This window comes from Danio rerio, chromosome 25 (genome assembly GCF_052040795.2).
Source record: "Danio rerio strain M-AB ecotype USA chromosome 25, GRCz13ab, whole genome shotgun sequence".
NCBI classification, from domain to species: domain Eukaryota; kingdom Metazoa; phylum Chordata; class Actinopteri; order Cypriniformes; family Danionidae; genus Danio; species Danio rerio.
Genome location: NC_141045.1, coordinates 2,432,501 through 2,452,500, shown reverse-complemented (window position 1 = coordinate 2,452,500; position 20,000 = coordinate 2,432,501). Strand labels below are relative to the sequence as shown.

At 35.7% G+C, this 20,000-nt stretch overlaps 1 protein-coding gene across 3 annotated transcripts in view; it reads right to left on the bottom strand.

Moving 5' to 3' along the window:
• fbln1 (fibulin 1) overlaps positions 1–20,000 on the bottom strand; it is a 70,166-nt gene that overhangs the window by 45,480 nt on the left and 4,686 nt on the right. For 2 of the 3 annotated variants that reach the window (XM_087310297.1, NM_131042.2), the window contains 10 exon segments: positions 16,529–16,640; positions 12,672–12,807; positions 11,420–11,552; positions 9,292–9,342; positions 8,563–8,649; positions 7,533–7,670; positions 4,436–4,573; positions 2,998–3,141; positions 2,772–2,897; positions 965–1,090 (listed from right to left, as the gene is read on the bottom strand). In XM_087310297.1, coding sequence (XP_087166423.1) covers positions 965–1,090; positions 2,772–2,897; positions 2,998–3,141; positions 4,436–4,573; positions 7,533–7,670; positions 8,563–8,649; positions 9,292–9,342; positions 11,420–11,552; positions 12,672–12,807; positions 16,529–16,640 — 1,191 coding nt within the window. 3 annotated transcript variants of the gene reach the window in all.

Here is a 20,000-nt window from a genome sequence, read left to right as displayed (position 1 = left end):
ATTGTGTAAATGAATTAATGAATAAACGAATTGATGAGTGAATGAAAGATGAATGAGGAAGTGAATGAATTGATGAGTGAATGGAAAGTGAATGAATTAATGAGTGAACGAAGTGATGAGTAAATGAAAAGATGAATGATGAAGTGAATGAATTAATGAGTGAATGGAAAGTGAATTAATTAATGAGTGAACGAAGTGATGAGTGAATGAAAAGATGAATGAGGAAGTGAATAAATTAATAAGTGAATGGAAAGTGAATGAATTAATGAGTGAACGAATTAATGAGTAAATGAAAGGGTGAATGAGGAAGTGAATGAATTAATGAGTAAATGAAAGGGTGAATGAGGAAGTGAATGAATTAATGAGTGAATGAGGAAGTGAATGAATTAATGAGTAAATGAAAGGGTGAATGAGGAAGTGAATGAATTAATGAGTGAATGAGTAAGTGAATGAATTAATGAGTAAATGAAAGGGTGAATGAGGAAGTGAATGAATTAATGAGTGAATGAGGAAGTGAATGAATTAATGAGTAAATGAAAGGGTGAATGAGGAAGTGAATGAATTAATGAGTGAATGAGTAAGTGAATGAATTAATGAGTAAATGAAAGGGTGAATGAGGAAGTGAATGAATTAATGAGTAAATGAAAGGGTGAATGAGGAAGTGAATGAATTAACGAGTGAATGAGTAGGTGAATGAATTAATGAGTAAATGAAAGGGTGAATGAGGAAGTGAATGAATTAATGAGTGAATGAGTAAGTGAATGAATTAATGAGTGATTGAAAGGGTGAATGAGGAAGTGAATGAATTAATGAGTGAATGAGTAAGTGAATGAATTAATGAGTGATTGAAAGGGTGAATGAGGAAGTGAATGAATTAATGAGTGAATGAAAGGGTGAATGAGGAAGTGTATGAATTAATGAGTGAGTGAATCATTCAGTATATGAATGCGGATGTTTTCTATACCGTCACAGTTTCTGCCGTCGTCCGCCAGCTTGAATCCAGCGGTGCAGCTGCACTTGTAGGAGCCCAGGATGTTTTCACACTTGTGTGCACAGAGACGACCAGGATAATTCCTGCACTCGTTAATGTCTGATGAGCAAGAGAGAGACAGAAAACCATGAGAGTCAACAGGAGACCACTGCTGCATTACAGTCATGTTGGTGAAGTTGTTCATTTAAAGGGGTAGTTCACCCTGAAATTACACTTCTGTCATCATTTTAGGACATATTAGTAACTCTTGACAATAAGGTTTTTCAGTATTACTTAATGTTAATTAATAAGTTTACTAACATAAACAAACAATGAGCAACACATTTATCACAGTATTTGTTCATGTTAGTTAATATTAGCTAATGAATATACAGTTGTTCATGTTAACTCACGCTGCAGAACTCGTGTTCACAAGCATTAATTTAAATGTTAATGCATTAGTAGATGTCGAACTATGATTAATAAATGCTGCACATTTATCATTTAAAGTGTGACCAACATATTTAAGTGTCTGTCTCCGATTGAATACTAAAGAAGATACTTTGAAGAATGTTGAAAACCAGTAACCATTGACTTTAATAGTATTTGTTTTTACTACTATTGAAGTCAGTGGTTACAGGTTGAAGTGAATGAGTGAACGAGTCATCTATTACTACATTTTCATTCATTTACTCATTTATTCATTCCTCCATTCACTTATTCATATGCTAAATCGGTTTTAATCATTTATTTATTCACTCAATAATTAATTCATTCATTTCATTTACTCACTCATGCCTGTAACTATTGACTTCTTTGATGAGTAAATGGATGAATGAATGAATTAAGGAAGTAAATTAATGACTCATTCACTCATTTATTTTAACCTGTAACCATTGACATTTATAGTATGTGTTTTTCCTACTATGGAAGTCAATGGTTAAAGTAAATGAGTGAATGAGTCGATAATTTACTTATTCATTCATTCAGTCATTCATTCATTATTCGTTCATCAATTTACTCATTAATATTTATTCATTTACTTGATAATTTTTTATTTATTCATTTACTCGTTAGTTTATTTACTCATTCAGTTATTCACTTAATAAATCACCAATTCATTTTATTTATTTACTCATTCCTGTAACCATTGACTTCAATAGTATTTGTTTTTTTCTAGAATGGAAGTCAATGGTTACTGGTTAAAGTGAATGAGTCATTAATTTACTTTCTCATTCATTCATTCATTCATTCATTCATTCATTAACTCACTCATTTATTCATTCATCGATTCACCCATTAACATTCCTTCATATACTCATTCATTTATTAAATCATTCATTCATTCACTCATTGTTATTCCCTCAATAATTCCCCAATTCATTTTATTTACTCACTCATTCCTGTAACCATTGACTTCAATAGTATTTGTTTTTTCTAGAATGGAAGTCAATGGTTACTGGTTAAAGTGAATGAGACATTAATTTACTTTCTCATTCATTCATTAAATCACTTATTTATTCATTCATCCATTCACCTATAAACATTCCTTCATATACTCAATCATTTATTAAATCATTCATTCATTCATTCACTCATTCAGTTATTCCCTCAATAATTCACCAATTCACTTTATTTACTCACTCATTCCTGTAACCATTGACTTCAATAGTATTTGTTTATTCTGCTATGGAAGTCAATGGTTACAGGTTAAATCTTGAAGTGAGCTCATGAATTATTCCTGCACGCACTGATGTTTCAGACACTGCTAAGCTCTTATTTGTGACTGTGTTTAACACACCCTCGCAGGATCTGCTGATGCTGTTGAAGATGAAGCCGGTCCTGCACTCGCAGCGGTACGAGCCCACCAGATTAATACAGCCGTGTCCATCGCAGGAGTTATCAGGCCCTGCGCACTCGTCAATATCTGACAACAAAACCACAGGTCAGATCAAACCTCACCACCTCAGATGTACAGTATTTTACATCATCAGACTGTGTGTGTGTGTGTGTGTGTGTTTGCTCACCTACACAGCGAGTGCCCTCAGCGTTCAGATGGTATCCGCGTCCACAAGTGACCGAGTGTCTCTGACAGATGAATGAGCCGACGGTGTTGAAACACATCTGTCCCCCTGGACAGGGCCCGGTCACACTCACACACTCGTTTATATCTGTCACACAGCAGCACCAGTGTTAGAAACTGCATTGATACACTGCACACACATACTTGTGTGGTACATTCTACATCACTTCCGGTGTGGTACATTCCCTTTCCATAAGAAATCTGTCATTGTAAATTTGTTTCGGGATTTGTAAAAGTGTTTTGCGTCTTGTTAATTTGTTTTCTAAAATGTAAATTTGTTTCATCCCTGGTAAAATAGTTTTTCCTCTGTAATTGTGTCTGATGACAGGTAAACATGTTTTTCAAAATGTAAATTTGTCTCGAGCTTTGTAAAAGTGTTTCAAACTTTGTAACGTTGTTTTGCACTTCTTGGCCACCGTAAAATATTGTAGCCATAGATCATTTCCTATTTTCATTCATTCATTCATTTTCTTTTTGACTCATGCCGAGTTCAGACTGCGTGATTTTAGCCCCGATTTTGACAGATTTTAAGAAATCGACGACAAATGCCTGAAATCACAGGCCAATCGGCGCTCATGCACGTGAGTGACAATCACACAGTATGAACTATCAAAGACGCGATCTGAGAGAATCCCTGATGTGTCGCCGATGCCTGTGAGATATTTGGCGTGCTGAATATCTGGAGCTGTCGGCGACTCAAATCATGCCGTGTGAAATGAGTTCTGACTGAAGATAACATCAGCGATCGCCTACAGCCAATGAGAGAGCAGCATTCACTTGTGTGTGTGTACATGCAGGCCAGCGGGAGGTTGAGGGCACTCATTTTCAGTTATTTGGACCCAAGAACTTGACGAAAAACTAGTGGAGGTTTGGCAGGAGCACCCGTGTCTGACGTTTCATACATAAAGAAATTAAAAATCCCAGGATGTCCTTCAAAAAAAAAAGAGTAGGGGTTTAACCCCGGCATCCTGGTCAAATTTGCCCACTGGCCTCTGCCCATCATGGCCTCCTAAACATCCTGTTATTATCATAATTAGCTTCATCACTCTGTCTCCTCTCCACCAATCAGCTGGTGTGTGGTTTGGCTGCTGTCACGTCATCCAGGTGGATGCCGCACACTGGTGGTGGATGAGGAGATTCCCCCCCAAAAATCTGTAAGGCGCTTTGAGTGTCCAGAAAAGCGCTATATAAATTATTTTTAAGGAATTTTTATTATTATTATTCATTTAAATGAGTTGCGTCTGTTACTATAACAGTGTCTGTTATTGTTATATAGAGTGAGAGGCAATGTATCTATGGCGACAGTGACCTCCAGAGGAAAAATCACTGACAAAAAGATACGCTTCTGGAAATGACTTTAGTTTTGGTTGTGATTGACTCACCGATGCAGCTGCCCAGAGCGTCCTGAATGAAGCCCGCGGCGCACTGCATTCTGGGACGGCAGCGGAAAGAGCCGGCGGTGTTCTGACACTCCATCTCAGCTGCGCAGTTATGAGTGCCCAGATCACACTCATCAATGTCTGAAAACACACATGCTATCAAGATTAAACACTTGTTTTAGAGAGAATTTGGGATTTCTGGTAGGGCTGGGCGATATGGCAGAAATGTATATCACAATATATTTCGGTCTATCTATACGATATAATTCCGATATCAATATGGACAATATTAAAAAGCCAGGAAAAAAATGCCAAGAACACACACAATAGATGTTTGTGCCTACAAATGTCTGCAAACTGAATTTGCAAAGTCTATAATAACATCCAGGCTCTTATAACTTCTGTTTTTAAATAAAAACAGTACCAAAAAACTTATGTTCACTTTTTATCTGTATTAAGCCTTTACAAACAAGAAATGTGAAATAATTAGCTTGACCAACGTGATAAACAAAAACTTTTATCAGCGTTTTTTTTTTTTTTTGTATATGCTAAATATTTAACAAACAAAATAATACCAAAATCTTACAATTATGACATCCACATCGTAAAAAAAAACAGAAAAAGATTAATAATTATGATAATAAAAAATTCAAAAAGAGTATAGGCTACATTAATATTTGCGATAGAAAAAGAGTTGTTTGAGTATATTCATAGTTCTGGTTGCTTTTCATCTTGAACGTCCTTTAAGGGTATATTTGTTAATGTAATTACCTCATTAAATTCATGTATTTATTTAAATAAAAGGTTTAACATAAAATAAGTCTTATATATTTTATATAGTCTGTTTATATCGACTTATATTTTATTTTATTGTATAAAACACGTTTTCATTATTTAACAGATTGAATACCTCTATTGATCACATTCTTTCTGTTTTATCAGCTTTGCAATAACCAAATTCCTGATAAATATGCAAATTTTATTTTGTAAGTTTGCGCGAGTGCTATATGCCAGCATGCAGCGAGTTTATGTGTATAATGTGAGTGTTAATTTGGGTGTTTATGCGAGGATAGTATATGCACCGATCGAGTTCATATATATGTGTGTGTGTTAATGTGGCTGTATGCATGTTTATGCCAAGTGTGCCGCAAGCCTGCGTTTGAGTGAAGGTCTCGGCCGTTAGATCGCCCCCTGGGGCCTGGCTGCAGTACAAGTCATAAAGCCCGCCTCCTCCGTGTTAATGAAGGAGACTTGAGCCCAAATAAAAAAAAATTATTACACTTGCAATAAAATGTCCCGAAAGATGGTTCTGGTCGATTAAGGCACTGGTTAATGTGCTGAAATAGGTGCAGATCTTCATTTTTGTAAGCAGTTTGTTTTTAGCAGTAATTTAATGCTGGGCGTGTCATCATGATTGACAGCGGTGATTGACAGTTTCTCAAAGCAGCGCGCCTGAGCTTCGGCAGGAGACTGAAGTGTTATTATTCGATTTCTGTGTTATTTTACCATGACAAAATGACTTCAGCAGTAAACTATAGTTTCTGACATACATGATCCTGGTGGAACACTGTTTATTCGCTAAAGCGAATAAAGCGAGCTAAAGCGAGCCGGCGCTGCCGCATGCGAGCCGGAATCAGCCCGCGACGCCGCGACTTGCGCTGCGTCCCGGAGCTGGCGCGATTGAATATATAAAACCCTCATATTTGTTAACGTTATTACATCCATTTGTGTTGATATGACAGCAAACGCATGCTGAGCAGTTCGGGGGGCGGGGTTGATTTTACATAAAGCGTTTGGTTGGAAGCTCGACTCCGCTCATTTTCGCGGCTCCTCCTCTGGCTCCATCAGACAATCCTTCTGCGCATGTCAAGGCTCCAATTTCAGCAGTCTTTTGCGACAGTTCGTGCCCGTCAAGCAGGCGTTTTGCCCTCAAGGCGTTCAATGGGAAAAAGGGCTGTCGCGTCGTCCATATTTTTTACAGTCATTGGTTTATGCTAAGTTTCATACATGTTTCGAACATTCAATAGTACAGGTATGTATGTGAGTAATTTATAGGTGTATATTCAAGTGTTGTTCATAAGCGAAGTTTACTTTAAATTCTACACGGCGCCTCATAGCCATCTGTGTAGGCTTGCCTTCTCTTCTGACACCGCTGGTGTCAGCGAGGTGGATGGTGGTGATGGTGAGGCGACAGGTTGGCTTAAACTTTTATGATGCCTCATCTTCTGACTCTCAGTATGTTCTATCGGGTGGAATAGATTTGGTGTGTTCCTGCTGCTAGTCTCCCGCACAGTTTGCAGAGCCCTGAAACTATAAGTTTATCTGAACTTAAAAAGCTGAACAACTTCCATACCACCGCATTAGTCTTTCCTCTCTCATTAACGTATTCGTCTGCATTCTTATTTGTTGAAGCTTGTTTATTTACATCTGTATTCAGGGCTCTTATTTTGTAGCTAAAACTTTCTGTGGTGGAGCTTAACCAACTGCTGAGCGCTGGCAGCAGCGTGTCTGTGATGTATGTCATCACGCTTGTGAAATCACGCTCTTTCTGACGGCTGAGCACTGAAAGTCATTCAGCGACAAATGATGCAATGTATAAGATCTTATACATATAATATATATATATATATATCTATGCAAACTTATATCCGGAAATGGGTTTAAAAATCATATCATTATTGAAAAAAAATCTATCGCAATATATATTGATACCGAATTATTTTCCAGCCCTAATTTTTGGCTTTAAGTGACCTTTTAGTTTAATGGAAAATAAAGTGTTTCTTTTGTTGCACTTTATCAATTTGCGTCTGTAGATTTATATTGGTTTTTCTCCTGTACTAAGACCAAAATTCATTCCCACCACGGCTAGATTACAGCTTCTCATTCAAAACCTTCGGTTGTTCCTGTTTTTTTTTTTTATAGCGGGTTAGAATCGCACCAAAACTTATTAAAATGTAAGTGAATTATAACAGAGCAAACTTTTCTGTAATCATATTAGTGCTATGGGTTATTCGTTTAACCCTTTAAGGTTACATCCTGACTGACAGGTGCGTGATGTGTAAGGCTAGCAAACACGTAGCTTTTAGTGTGCGTGTGTGACCTTTGCACTTGTTGTTGTCTGTAAGCTCGTATCCGGTGCCGCAGCTGATCTCCCTCTGGCAGCGGTAAGAGCCCAGTGTGTTGATGCAGCGTTCACCCGTCACACAGTGATGAGGACCCAACAGACACTCATTGATATCTGACACACACACACACAGTACACAATTGAACGCATCGAACAAATAAACTAAGCCTTTACTGAATCTATGATTCCATCCAAAGGTGCAAATTTACTTCATGCTCAAAATTCAATTCCAGATGTTTTGTATGTTACTATTCACACTAATTCATTCTCCCTCAAATTAAAATAGATCATAAAATATTTGGTGAATATTGCACAGTTTCCATCTCATGTGTTCAATAGAGTAAACATCATCCCTTTCTGAAACTCCCACTATAAACAATACGCAAGACTTAAGCATTCTGCCTTATTTTACATTAATAATGATTCAGTTTGCTGTGAATTATACATGTGTTGTATATCAATCTAGTATAATTAGTATAGTATAATCTAGTATAATCAAGTAAAATTAATGAAAAATACTTGATAAAAAAAAAAGTACCCACAATTTTGGGACCAGTCTTTCGGTAAGGATTTTATTTGCTAAATGTTTCCATTGTAGTGTAGATTTTATTTTTAAATTTTTTTTTTTTTTTATCTTTTTCTTAACATTTTAACTAATACTCACAAAACACATTGAAACAACCCACAATGTCATTTTTTTAATACTAAAGAAGACAAAATTATATATATATATATATATATATATATATATATATATATATATATATATATATATTCATAATTAATCAAATAATTAAAATAAATAGTAGTAACAATTTTTTTATTACAAATTATTATTAAAAATTAATAATAATAATGATGACGATAAGTAAATAAAAGGATAAAATAATAATAAAATAAAAAATGTAGTTTACATGTGTATTTTTTGTGTATTTGTGCACATTTTTAGATTTTTTTATTAAATCATATCCTAAAATATGCATAAAAGAGAGTGATGTGAACTGACCTTCGCAGTGTTTTCCATCAGTTTTCAGCTTGAACCCGTCCAGACAGGAGCAGGTGCCGTTCAGACATCGCTGAGCACAACCTGCAGCTACACTCACAGACACACACACACACACACACACATATTGAAAGACTGTGTGTGTTGATAGTGTTAAGGCTGATTTATTCTTCTGCGTCAAACGCACGCGTATGCTACGGCTTTGACGCATAGCCCTATGCTGTGGCCATCAGCGTCGCTGACGTGCACCTCTCAAAAATTGTAACTACAATTGTAACGACGCGTAGCGCAAGCTCTGTGATTGGTCGGCTTGGTATCGCTGACGAGTCTGGGCGGGACCGAGAACCGCGCGAATGGTGCAAGCCTGATGGAGCGATTGTTCACAAGTGTGGAGTCCTGCGAAGGAGCTCCGGATGGAAAGTTTTGTTTTGTGTTTACCTCATAGTTAAAGATGTCCGCCGGTTCCTGCCTCAAAATGAGCGAGTTTGAGCCACTTGTACATCCCGGAAGTGTTCAGGAAAAGCAAAACAGCAGCGAAGAAACTCGACACAGAGGAACATTTACACCTCACTGCCCACAAGCATTTCAGAAGTGTTAATGCAGACCAACAGAGACAGCGCGCAGAAGTATAAATGCACAGCTACGCGCGTTGCATGCGCCGATGGTTACGCCGGTCACTTGACGCAGAAGTATAAACCAGGCTTTATCCAGCGCATCAGCAGCTTCAGTTACCTTTGCACTGATCCTCTGTGTTTTGTGCATCGCCCTTTGAAGGCTGGACTCCTGTAATCGTTACACACACAATTATTACAAAGAAATACTCCCTCCATACGTCTAATAATAAAAATAAATCTCTTTAATAAATCTAATAATAAATCTCCTAATGCTTTCATTTAGAATCGAATGTGAAATGTTTGCACTCTACTTTAAAAATTGAAATAAAAGATACTTAAAACCAAAAACCTTTAATTAATTAATGCATTAAAGTCCACATGAAGCAGAAGTTGCTGGAGTTTCTGTTTCAGTGTGATGACCTGTTTCAAACTGATATAGAATACTGAACAGGGGGTGTGTTTTTTTTTATAACCCCGCCTCTCATCTTTCTCTCGCACCAAAGTAACAGTTGGAGGGGCGTGGCTAGGCATATTTGACCCAATCAGAGTCACCAGAGAAAGTTTCAGAGTGGATGCAGATTTTGATTCAAGATTATCAAAACATGCATGCAATAAGTGTTCAACTTTCAAAATAAGCACGGAAAATTCTGATTCCCTGCAGATTTGTACAGATGTGGAGATGTCAGTATATGAGCACTAGAGGGCAGTGGAGCATCTTTAACTCCTCAACTGGAGACTGAAGTTAATAGACTTAATCACTGAATGCAGCAATAATATCCAGCTGCAGACCCGCAGAACCAAACACGTTTTAGGCACACACAATCTAGGACACACAATCTAGGCAAACCATATATGGTTACGACGGATGTTGTGTTATTAACGTCTTTTTGAACATCGTCATCGATATATTTTGATATATGTGGTTAATAAATATTGTACACAATAAACAATAGTGTTTACTTTACTATATTTCACAAATATTGCAATTGAGACAGCCGAATGGGGAGCATTGTTTCCGATCGCCGTTCAATATAATAGACTGAACAGTTTTTAATGAGTCATTATAGCTGATCAGTCATTATTATCTGACAATAATATAGCAGATACTCGTTTGCTGGCCTTGCTAAACGATCTAATTTGGACATGTTTAGTTTATATAATGCATTAATTTTTAAATGAAGGAAATAATAGCAAGTTTATATAGGCAATAATACATTATATGTAATAAAAATATTTTTACATGTAACAAATGTATAACACTATATTAATATTTTACTCAAGCGATTTAATAGTGTTTATTTATTTGGTTAATTTTCTAATAATCTTTTAATTAATGATTTCCCACATTTAATACTGTAGTAATTTATAGTAAGCAATAAATTGTTTTAAAACCACAATTTAGCCATAGGAACAAATTAACTATAATTAATAAAAAAATAATAAGTATATATATATATATATATATATATATATATATATATATATATAGCTGTGACAGATAGTAGTTTATATACAAAAACTTATTATAATAAGATAATCAGTTAAGATAATAAGTTTATAACTATATATATATATATATATATATATATATATATATATATATATATATATATATATATATATATATATATATATTGTTTAAATTATTAACTATAGTAGAAAGTGACATATTATTGTTAGCTATTTATATTTTACAACAAAGTGATTTTAACCAAGTATGATAATATTAAGATCTTGAATTAATTTATTACACTTAATCCAACATTAGATGGTCTATGATTTCTTTGTGTCTGTGGACACATGAATAAAGTCATAATTGTCTTTAACCAATTATTTTTATTTACATAATTTTAGTTCAGAAACTGCAGAGATGTTAAAATGATCATAACGATATAATAATAATTATGACTGAAATGAGAAACCATACTTGTGAAATTCAATAGGTGGTGACCATATATGGTTTGCCTAAATCGTGTGTCCTAGATTGTGTGTGCCTAAAACGTGTGTGCTGCGGGCCTGCAGCTGGATATATCTCCAATGCAGGGAGACTGACTCACTGTGTTCACATTGACACAGCGCTGAATCAGTTTTGTGTGTGTGTGTCACAGTGTCTGTTCATGTGTATGTATTTGTGTCTTCCTTTTTGTGTGTGTGTGCGTGTGCGCCTGTGTATTTGTATTTTCCTCCGTGTGTGTGTGTGTATTTGTGTATGTGTGTCTGAGCGTGTGTGTATGCGCGAGTCTGACCGTGTGCTGGTTGTTTGTCCACACAGCAGGATCTGGACACCTGCCCGCACTGATAGACCACCGGCAGACTGAGCTCACAGGAGAGACCCTGATCCTGCAGCGCTCGACCCAGCAGACAGCACTCACAGCACATCTGACCCAACAAAAACAACACAACACAGGTGAAACGCACACTAATTACCCTAATTAACCCTTTAAATGTCACTTTAAGCTGTTTAGAAGAATATCTAGTCGAATATTATTTACTGTCATCATGACAAGGAGAAAATCAATCAGTTGTTAGAGATGAGTTATTAACACTATTATGATTAGAAATGTGTTGAAGAAATCTGCTCTCAGTTAAACAGAAATTGGGGGGTAAATTGAATATTTTAAATGCATGAACACTTGACACTGTAGGACTGAAGTGTGCAAGTGCTTCAGAGATTTAGAGAGTTGAAACTCGTCTACAGATCATCTGATACTGGTCTTGATAAATGATTCTCAGCGGTTTGAGATGAAGTGATATATAAAGTGAAGAAACACACTCAGGTGAGCATTAAACACTGGATTCAGTGTGTGTAACAGGAACAGACGAGTTGGCTCCTGCTCAGCGTAAACTCTGTGTTTATTTTGATGTTCAGAAGAGCTGCAGATTTATCATCTTCCTGTGAGCGAGCAGACGTGTGCAGACACGAGCACACAGAACTGTACAGCATCCTTTGAGTCAACTTAAACATTTTTTAATATGGAAATCTATGCATAAAACAAAGACATTTATTTTACAGTGCCATTTTGATTTATAAATGTATTTTAACTATATTAATATTTAAAAACACATATATTTATTAACAATTATATACATCTACCACAGTACATGGTAAACCTCGGCTCAGTTGGTGTTTCTGTGTGGAGTTTGCATGTTCTCTCTGCCTTTGCGTGGGTTTCCTCCAGGTGTTCCGGTTTCCCCCACAGTCCAAAGACAGCGGTACAGGTGAATTGGGTAGGCTAAATTGCTCCTAGTAAGTAGTTATCTCTAAGAGCGATCGCTATCTGCTCATTAGCTACTACAGCAGGGGAGTTCTCCAGATCTACCTCAGCTCAAACTCCCCTCTTGCCTTGCAAACGGGAGGGAGCCACAGGCTCGAGGACCTTATGAGCTCTGGGCTCTCTCCCGGGACAGCATGCCAAACAAGCTTTATAATCAGTCATCAGCTAAGTGTGAACTCTTGAATGTGTTTGTGCAGAGAATAAGTGTGTTACTCAAACACACCTTTGTGGTCTTGGTTTCACAGGTGCTGCTGCCGGACAGAAGAGCGTCGCAGCTGCTCTGATCTTTGGCCATGTTGATGCCGCTGGTGCAGATGCTGTCCTCTAGAACCGCTGAGCAACACTGCTCCTGAACCACCCTGAACACACACACACACACACACACACACACACACACACACACACACACACACACACACACATACACTGTCCTTTAATACAGCCTCACTTCATTAATCAAACACGCTATAAATGTTTACATGTCATCTGGATTACGTAATCAGTGCATGTAAACTAATAAACAATAATAATAAACTAAAATATGGTATACAGCGACTTCAAATCTTTAAAAGCAAGCATCTCAAAGCAGTTTACACATACATTTGTCAATGCCTAGACATAGAAATCGCATTAAAGCTACCCTACAAAAGTAAGTTCTATAATATTCAGACTGTTATGCTTAAATTATTATATATGATGTCCACAGTAAAAGTAAATTAGCGATTGTGTATATGGAATGAATTTTCTTTTTTTATAAATAAAATGTAGATGCTTTCTATTTTTGTTATATATTTTGTTTTCCAGGGTGGACAAGGTGGCTCAATGGTTAGCACTGTCGCCTTACAGCAAGAAGGTTGCTGGTTCGAGTCCCGGCTGGGTCAGTTGACGTTTCTGTGTGGAGTTTGCATGTGTAGGTGCTCCGGTTTTCCCCAGTCCAAACTCATGCGCTATAGGGCTATTGATTAACTAAATTGGCCTTATTGTATGTGTGTGTGTGTGTGTGTGTGTGTGTGTGTGTGTGTGTGTGTGTGTGTGTGTGTGTGTGTGTGTGTGAATGAGTGTGTATGGGTGTTTCCCAGTACTGGGTTGCAGCTGGAAGGACATCTGCTGTGTGAAACATCTGCTGGAATAATTGGTGGTTCGTTCAGTTGGGGCACCCCTGATAAATAAAGGGACTAAGCCGAAGATAAATGAATGAATGAATTTTGTTTCTAAAGTTTTAGATGTTGTAGACGTAGACTTTTATATTACTATTTATGTATATATTTATTATTTATGAATTATTATTTTATTTCACTTATTTTAAATGAAAAATTTAATATTTGTATGTTTTAATCCTCAGTTTTTAGATAATTGCTAGCTTTTCATCAACTCGGGCATTAATTCATGTTATTAATAAAACTAAATGTGAAAAAAAAATGTTTTCTTTTGATATGATTCAAAAATATTTTCTCTTTTTATATAGATTTATACAGAATATTGTGGATATAGACTTCCATGTAGCATACTATTATTAATATTTCAATTGAAATGTACCCCTTTTTTTAAGATTAAGATGAGTCTTTTGAGTTTCAGCTCAAAACACCCATCAGATTATTTATTAGACCTTTCAGAATAATTGATGATGCAACTAAATATGCTGTAATGTCATTTGTCTTGTCATCTCAGACTAAACATCTCCTGATTTCCAAGGAAAGACTTTAATTTTCAGATTGTGAAAGACCACAGATCTCCTTTTAATTCCCTTGTATGAAATGAACTCTTCTTCCTGCCCATGTAAAACCACAGACGTCAGAAATGTGCTGTTTGTTTGACCACAGGCGTTTTTACGGTAAGACGATCAGTGTTTGTGTCTCTCGCTCTTGCTTCACCCTCTTTCACAATCCGCACATACATCCTTTTAAAGCACGATTTCTCCCTTTCGCTTTTCTGGACTTGTTTTTCCCCTGAAATAATCTGCAGACTTCCTGTTATTCGTGTCACTCTCTCTCTCTCTCTCTCTCTCTCTCTCTCTTGTCTGCGTCTGAATAAAGTTTCACCTCAGTGGAATTTGCTGGATTTAGACATTTTCCCGTTTTTTTGCAAGCCCCCCCCAAACCACAAAGATCCAAACCATCGCCGCTATCAACGTTCTCAATTAACCCCTTAACTGTTCGAACCTAAAAATGACGTTCAACTACAATAATTGCGCATTTTCAGTACCTGAGATGCATAGATTTAAACTTGATCCTAAAAAAGACACTTGTCAGATTGTAGCTGAGGTGAAATAATGTTAAAAAGTTTAAGCCCTCGATGGCGCCCTCTTGTGTCTGAATATAGTGCAGGTAAGTGTATAGTGCATTCGTTTACTGTCAGCTTTGCATTTTGACTGTTTGCCTCAATCTTGTGTCTGAATAATGAGCAGGTTAGTGTATACTCCATTCAGCCTGTTTAGTATCTGTCAGCTTTACATTTTTGACTATTTGGCGCCATCTAGAATCTGAATAATGCGCAGGTTAGTGTATGCTCCATCAGCTGTTTTCATATCTGTCAGCTTTGCGTTTTGACTGCTTAATGCCATCTTCTGTCTGAATAATGCGCAGGTTAGTGTATACTCCATTCAGCCTGTTTAGTATCTGTCAGCTTTACGTTTTTGACTATTTGGCGCCATCTAGTGTCTGAATAATGCACAGGTTAGTGTATGCTCCATCAGCTATTTTTATTTGTGTTTTTGATGGTTTGGCAGCATCTTGTGTCTGAAAAATGTGCAGGTTAGTGTATACCCCATTCAGCCTGTTTAGTTTCTGTCAGCTTTATGTTTTTTACTATTTGGCGCCATCTCGTGTCTGAATAATGCACAGGTTAGTTTATGCTCCATCAGCTGTTTTCGTTTCTGTCAGCTTTGTGTTTTTGACAGTTTGGCGCCATCTTGTGTCTGAATAATGCGCAGGTTAGTGTATACCCCATTAAACCTGTTTAGTTTCTGTCAGTTTTATGTTTTTGCCTATTTGGCGTCATCTAGAGTCTGAATAATGCACAGGTTAGTGTATACTCCATCAGCTGTTTTTTATTTGTGTTTTTGACTATTTGGCGCCATCTAGTGTCTGAATAATGTGCAGGTTAGTGTATACTCCATCAGCTGTTTTCGTTTTTGTCAGCTTTGCATTTTTAACAATTTGGCTCCATCTTGTGACTAAATAATGCACAGGTTAGTGTATGCTCCATCAGCTGTTTTTTATATGTGTTTTTGACTATTTGGCGCCATCTAGAGTCTGAATAATGCGCAGGTTAGTGTATACTCCATCAGCTGTTTTCGTTTCTGTCAGCTTTGCATTTTTGACTATTTCGCTCCATCTTGTGATTGAATAATGCAAAGGTTAGTGTATGCTCCATTAGCTGTTTTCGTTTCTGTCAGCTTTGCACTTTGACTGTTTTGTGCTTTCTTGCGTCTAAATATTGCACAGGTTAGTTTATAAGCCATACAGCCTGTTTAGTTTCTATCAGGTTTGCGTTTTTGCCTATCTAGTGACTGAATAATGCACAGGTTAGAGTATACTCCACTCAGCCGGGTTTTGTTTTTGTCAGTTTTGCACTTTTGATTGTTTGTCTCCATCTTGTGTCTAAATGATGCACAGGTTAGTGTATACTCCATTCAACTGTTTTTATTTCTGTCAGCATTGTATTTTTGACGGGCGCTATCTTTTGACTGAATAATGTGCAGGCTAGTGTGTATTTTGGACTGTTTGGCACAATCTAATGTCTGAATAATGAGCAGGTTAGTGTATACTCCCTTCAGCCATTTTTGTTTCTGTCAGGTTTGCATTTAATTAAAGAATTAATAAACTATTAAGGCTTAGAACAATGTTTTGTCTCTAATTGTTATGTTTTGTGGCAAGTATCCATGTAATAAGTGGTATAAAGTACATCCAGGATGGTTGTTTTCGCAGTACAAACCCTTCAGTCTTATAAAACCTTCACATTGCGAGGCCGATAAACCTGTCAGGTTTTATTCTGTGATAACAACCTTCTGGATGCACTTTATTCCTAACTGATTTATTTTTGGGTATCGCTTTAATGGGAATGTTGGAGCTCTGAACAGACCTGCAGGTTGTAGATTCAGAGATTAGTGGTAGACTGCTGCAGTCCTGAGACTCCAGGCCTCGCTTTTTACCATCCTCACAGCAGTTGTCCAGCGAGATCGTATCTGTGGTCTCTGGAAAAATGAAAATAAAAAAGAGAGATTAAGCAAAACACATCCCAATGCCAACCATTGAGGACAACACATACACTTAAAACACAAACACACTTCACTGAACATGTACACAATAAATAATGCGCAGGTTAGTGTATACTCCATTCAGCCCATTTAGTTTTTGTCAGCTGTACGTTTTTGACTATTTGGCGCCATCTAGTAACTGAATAATGGGCAGGTTAGAGTATACTCCATTGAGCCGGGTTTTGTTTTTGTCAGTTTTGCACTTATAACAGTTTGGTGCCATCTTGTGTCTGAATAATGTGCAGGTTAGTGTATTCTCCACTCAACTGTTTTCGTTTCTGTCAGCTTTGTGTTTTTGACTGTTTGGTGCCATCTTGCGCTTGAATAATGTGCAGGTTAGTGTATACTCCATTTAACTGTTTTCGTTTCTGTTAGCTTTGCATTTCTGACTGTTTGGTGCCATCTTGTGTCTGAATAATGCTTAGGTTAGTGTATACTCCATTCAGCCTGTTTAGTTTTTGTCAGCTTTGCGTTTTTGACTTACGTTTTTACACATAGACATCACCTACATACAATATACCTGCAGGTTATATATATATATATATATATATATATATATATATATATATATATATATATATATATATATATATATATATATATAATAACTTTATCTGTTAAAAGCTATTCCAACTACAATTGCAGAACCAAATCTGCTGCAACTTGCCCTGCCTGATGGATTCCTGCTTTATAATATATTTGCGATCTTACTCTCCATCTCTGGCAGCGTCTAAGGCCTGTGGTTCAGATATGAGTGCTAGATCTGGCACTATGACTTGCAAATGATGTAAGAGGAGAAACAAGAGAACAAACTGCAAATTGTAGTTGCAGCCAAATGAAGAATGTTGATTGAATCAGGAATGTTTACCAGTCATAAATTACTTTTCATGTTTATTAGTCTATGGCAAGGTGGCTTAGTGGTTTGCACTATGGCCTCACAGCAAGAAGGTCGCTGATTCGAGTCCTGGCTGGGTCAGTTGGCATTTCTGTTTGCATGTTTTCCCCATGTTGGCCTGGGTTTCCTCCAGGTGCTCCAGTTTCCTCCACAGTCCAAACACATGCACTATAGGGGAATTGATGAACTAAATTGGCCGCAGAGTATAAGTGTGTGAGTGAATGTGAGAGTGTATGGGTGTTTCCCAGTACTGGGTTGCAGCTGGAAAGGCATTCGCTGTGTAAAACATATGCTGGAATAGTTAGCGGTTCATTCCACTGTGGCGACCCCTGATAAATAAGGTACTAAGCCAGAAATGCAGTCTCCTTTAAATAGACATCATTTTTTATTTTACTTTCCCAACATAACAAGTTGTGTTTAACTGTAAGGAGAGGGATGTTAAAAAGTCAGCACAGACTCTGGATCAGATGCTGGTTTGACCTTTGACCCATTAGGGCTGGACAGCACATGGAAAAGCCCTTTAAAAATGTTACTAGCCGAACCCTGCGGCTAATAATGAAGACTCTTCCTGAACACTCAGTGGGAGAGCAAATCCTGAAGATGTGTAGTTTTTACATAATTAGGAAGAAGACGCACTGTTTGCAAATGCTTCTATCAGCTTATTTCTAACAAGCCAATCAGGGCGTCCAAAATGAATATCCATGAGCTCAGCTGATTTGAAATATGAATGATATTTCAACAATTAATTGATTTGAAATATTTATAATATGATGTTTGCAAAAATTTCTATTAGCCGATTTCAAACTATCCAACCAGGGCATCAAAAATTAGTATTAATGAGCTCAGCCTACTTTAAAATTGTTCAAATTTGAAAAACAATTCATGATTTCAGCTCATTTTAAATATTTACTACATTTCAAATCAAATTTCAAACACTTATTAAATATTTATTATATTTATAATATGATGTTTACAAATATTTTTATTAGCCAATTTCTAACTATCCAATCAGGGCATCACAAAATTAATATTAATGAGCTCAGCTTATATAAAATGTATATTATATAAAATATATTAATTATTAAAAAAAATAATATTTGCTATATTTAAAAATTAAATGTATTATATTTCTAATCAAATTTCAAGTATTTATTAAATATTTATCATGTTTATAATATTATGTAAATATTTATATTCTCCAATTTTTAACTAACCAATCAGGGCATCAAAAAAACTTCATGATTAATTTGAAATATTAATTATATTTCAACAATTAATATTTATGAGCTCAAGTTCTATCGTGTATTCCTTGGGTGTCTATGGTAATACTTTCTCAATATTTAGATGAGTGCATTATTACTTATATTAGCTTCGCTGATTTTTAAATATTTATAATATTTATAATATGATGGTTGCAAAAATTTCTATTAGCCGATTTCTAACTATCCAACCAGGGCATCAAAAATTTTATATTAATGAGCTCAGCGTATTTTAAATATTGTTAAATTTAAAAATAAATTCATGTTTTCAACTAATTTTAAATATTTACTACATTTCAAATCAAATATTAAACACTTATTAAATATTTCTTATATTTAAAATATGATGTTTGCAAATATTTCTAAAAGCCAATTTCTAACTAACCAATCAGGCATCAAGAAATTATATTCATGAGCTCAGTTGATTTGAAATATTAATTATACTTCAACAATTAATATTCATGAGCTCAACTGATTTAAAGTATTTATCATATTTAAAACAATCTAATCTAATATATATTATATTTCTAGTATTATGTTCAGGGGAAAAAACTTCTATTAGCCAATTTCTAACTATCCAGTTCATGACAAAATGAATATTTATGAGCTCAGCTTATTTGAAATATTAATACTTTAACAATTAATATTCATGAGCTCAACATCTTTAGGTTATTCTTTGGGTTTTTTTAGTAATACTTTTTTCAATATTTATATGAGCGCAATATTACTCATATTAGCTCAGCTGATTTGAAAAATGTTACTATATTTATAATTTGATGGTTGCAAAAATTTCTATTAGCCAATTTCTAATTATCCAATCAGAGCATCTAAAAAAAAGTCATATTAATGAGCTCAGCACACTTTAAATATTGTTAAAAAATGTTTAAATAAATTCATAATTTCAACTCATTTTAAATATTTACAACATTCCACGTCAAATTTCAAACACTTATTAAATATTTGTTATATTTATAATATGATGTTTGCAAATATTTCTATTAGCCGATTTCTAACTATCCAATCAGGGCATAAAAAATCATGAGCTCTCAGCTGATTTGAAATGTAAATTATATTTCAACAATTAATATTCATGAGCTGATTTAAAAGATTTACTATATTTCAAACAATTATTCACACATTTAT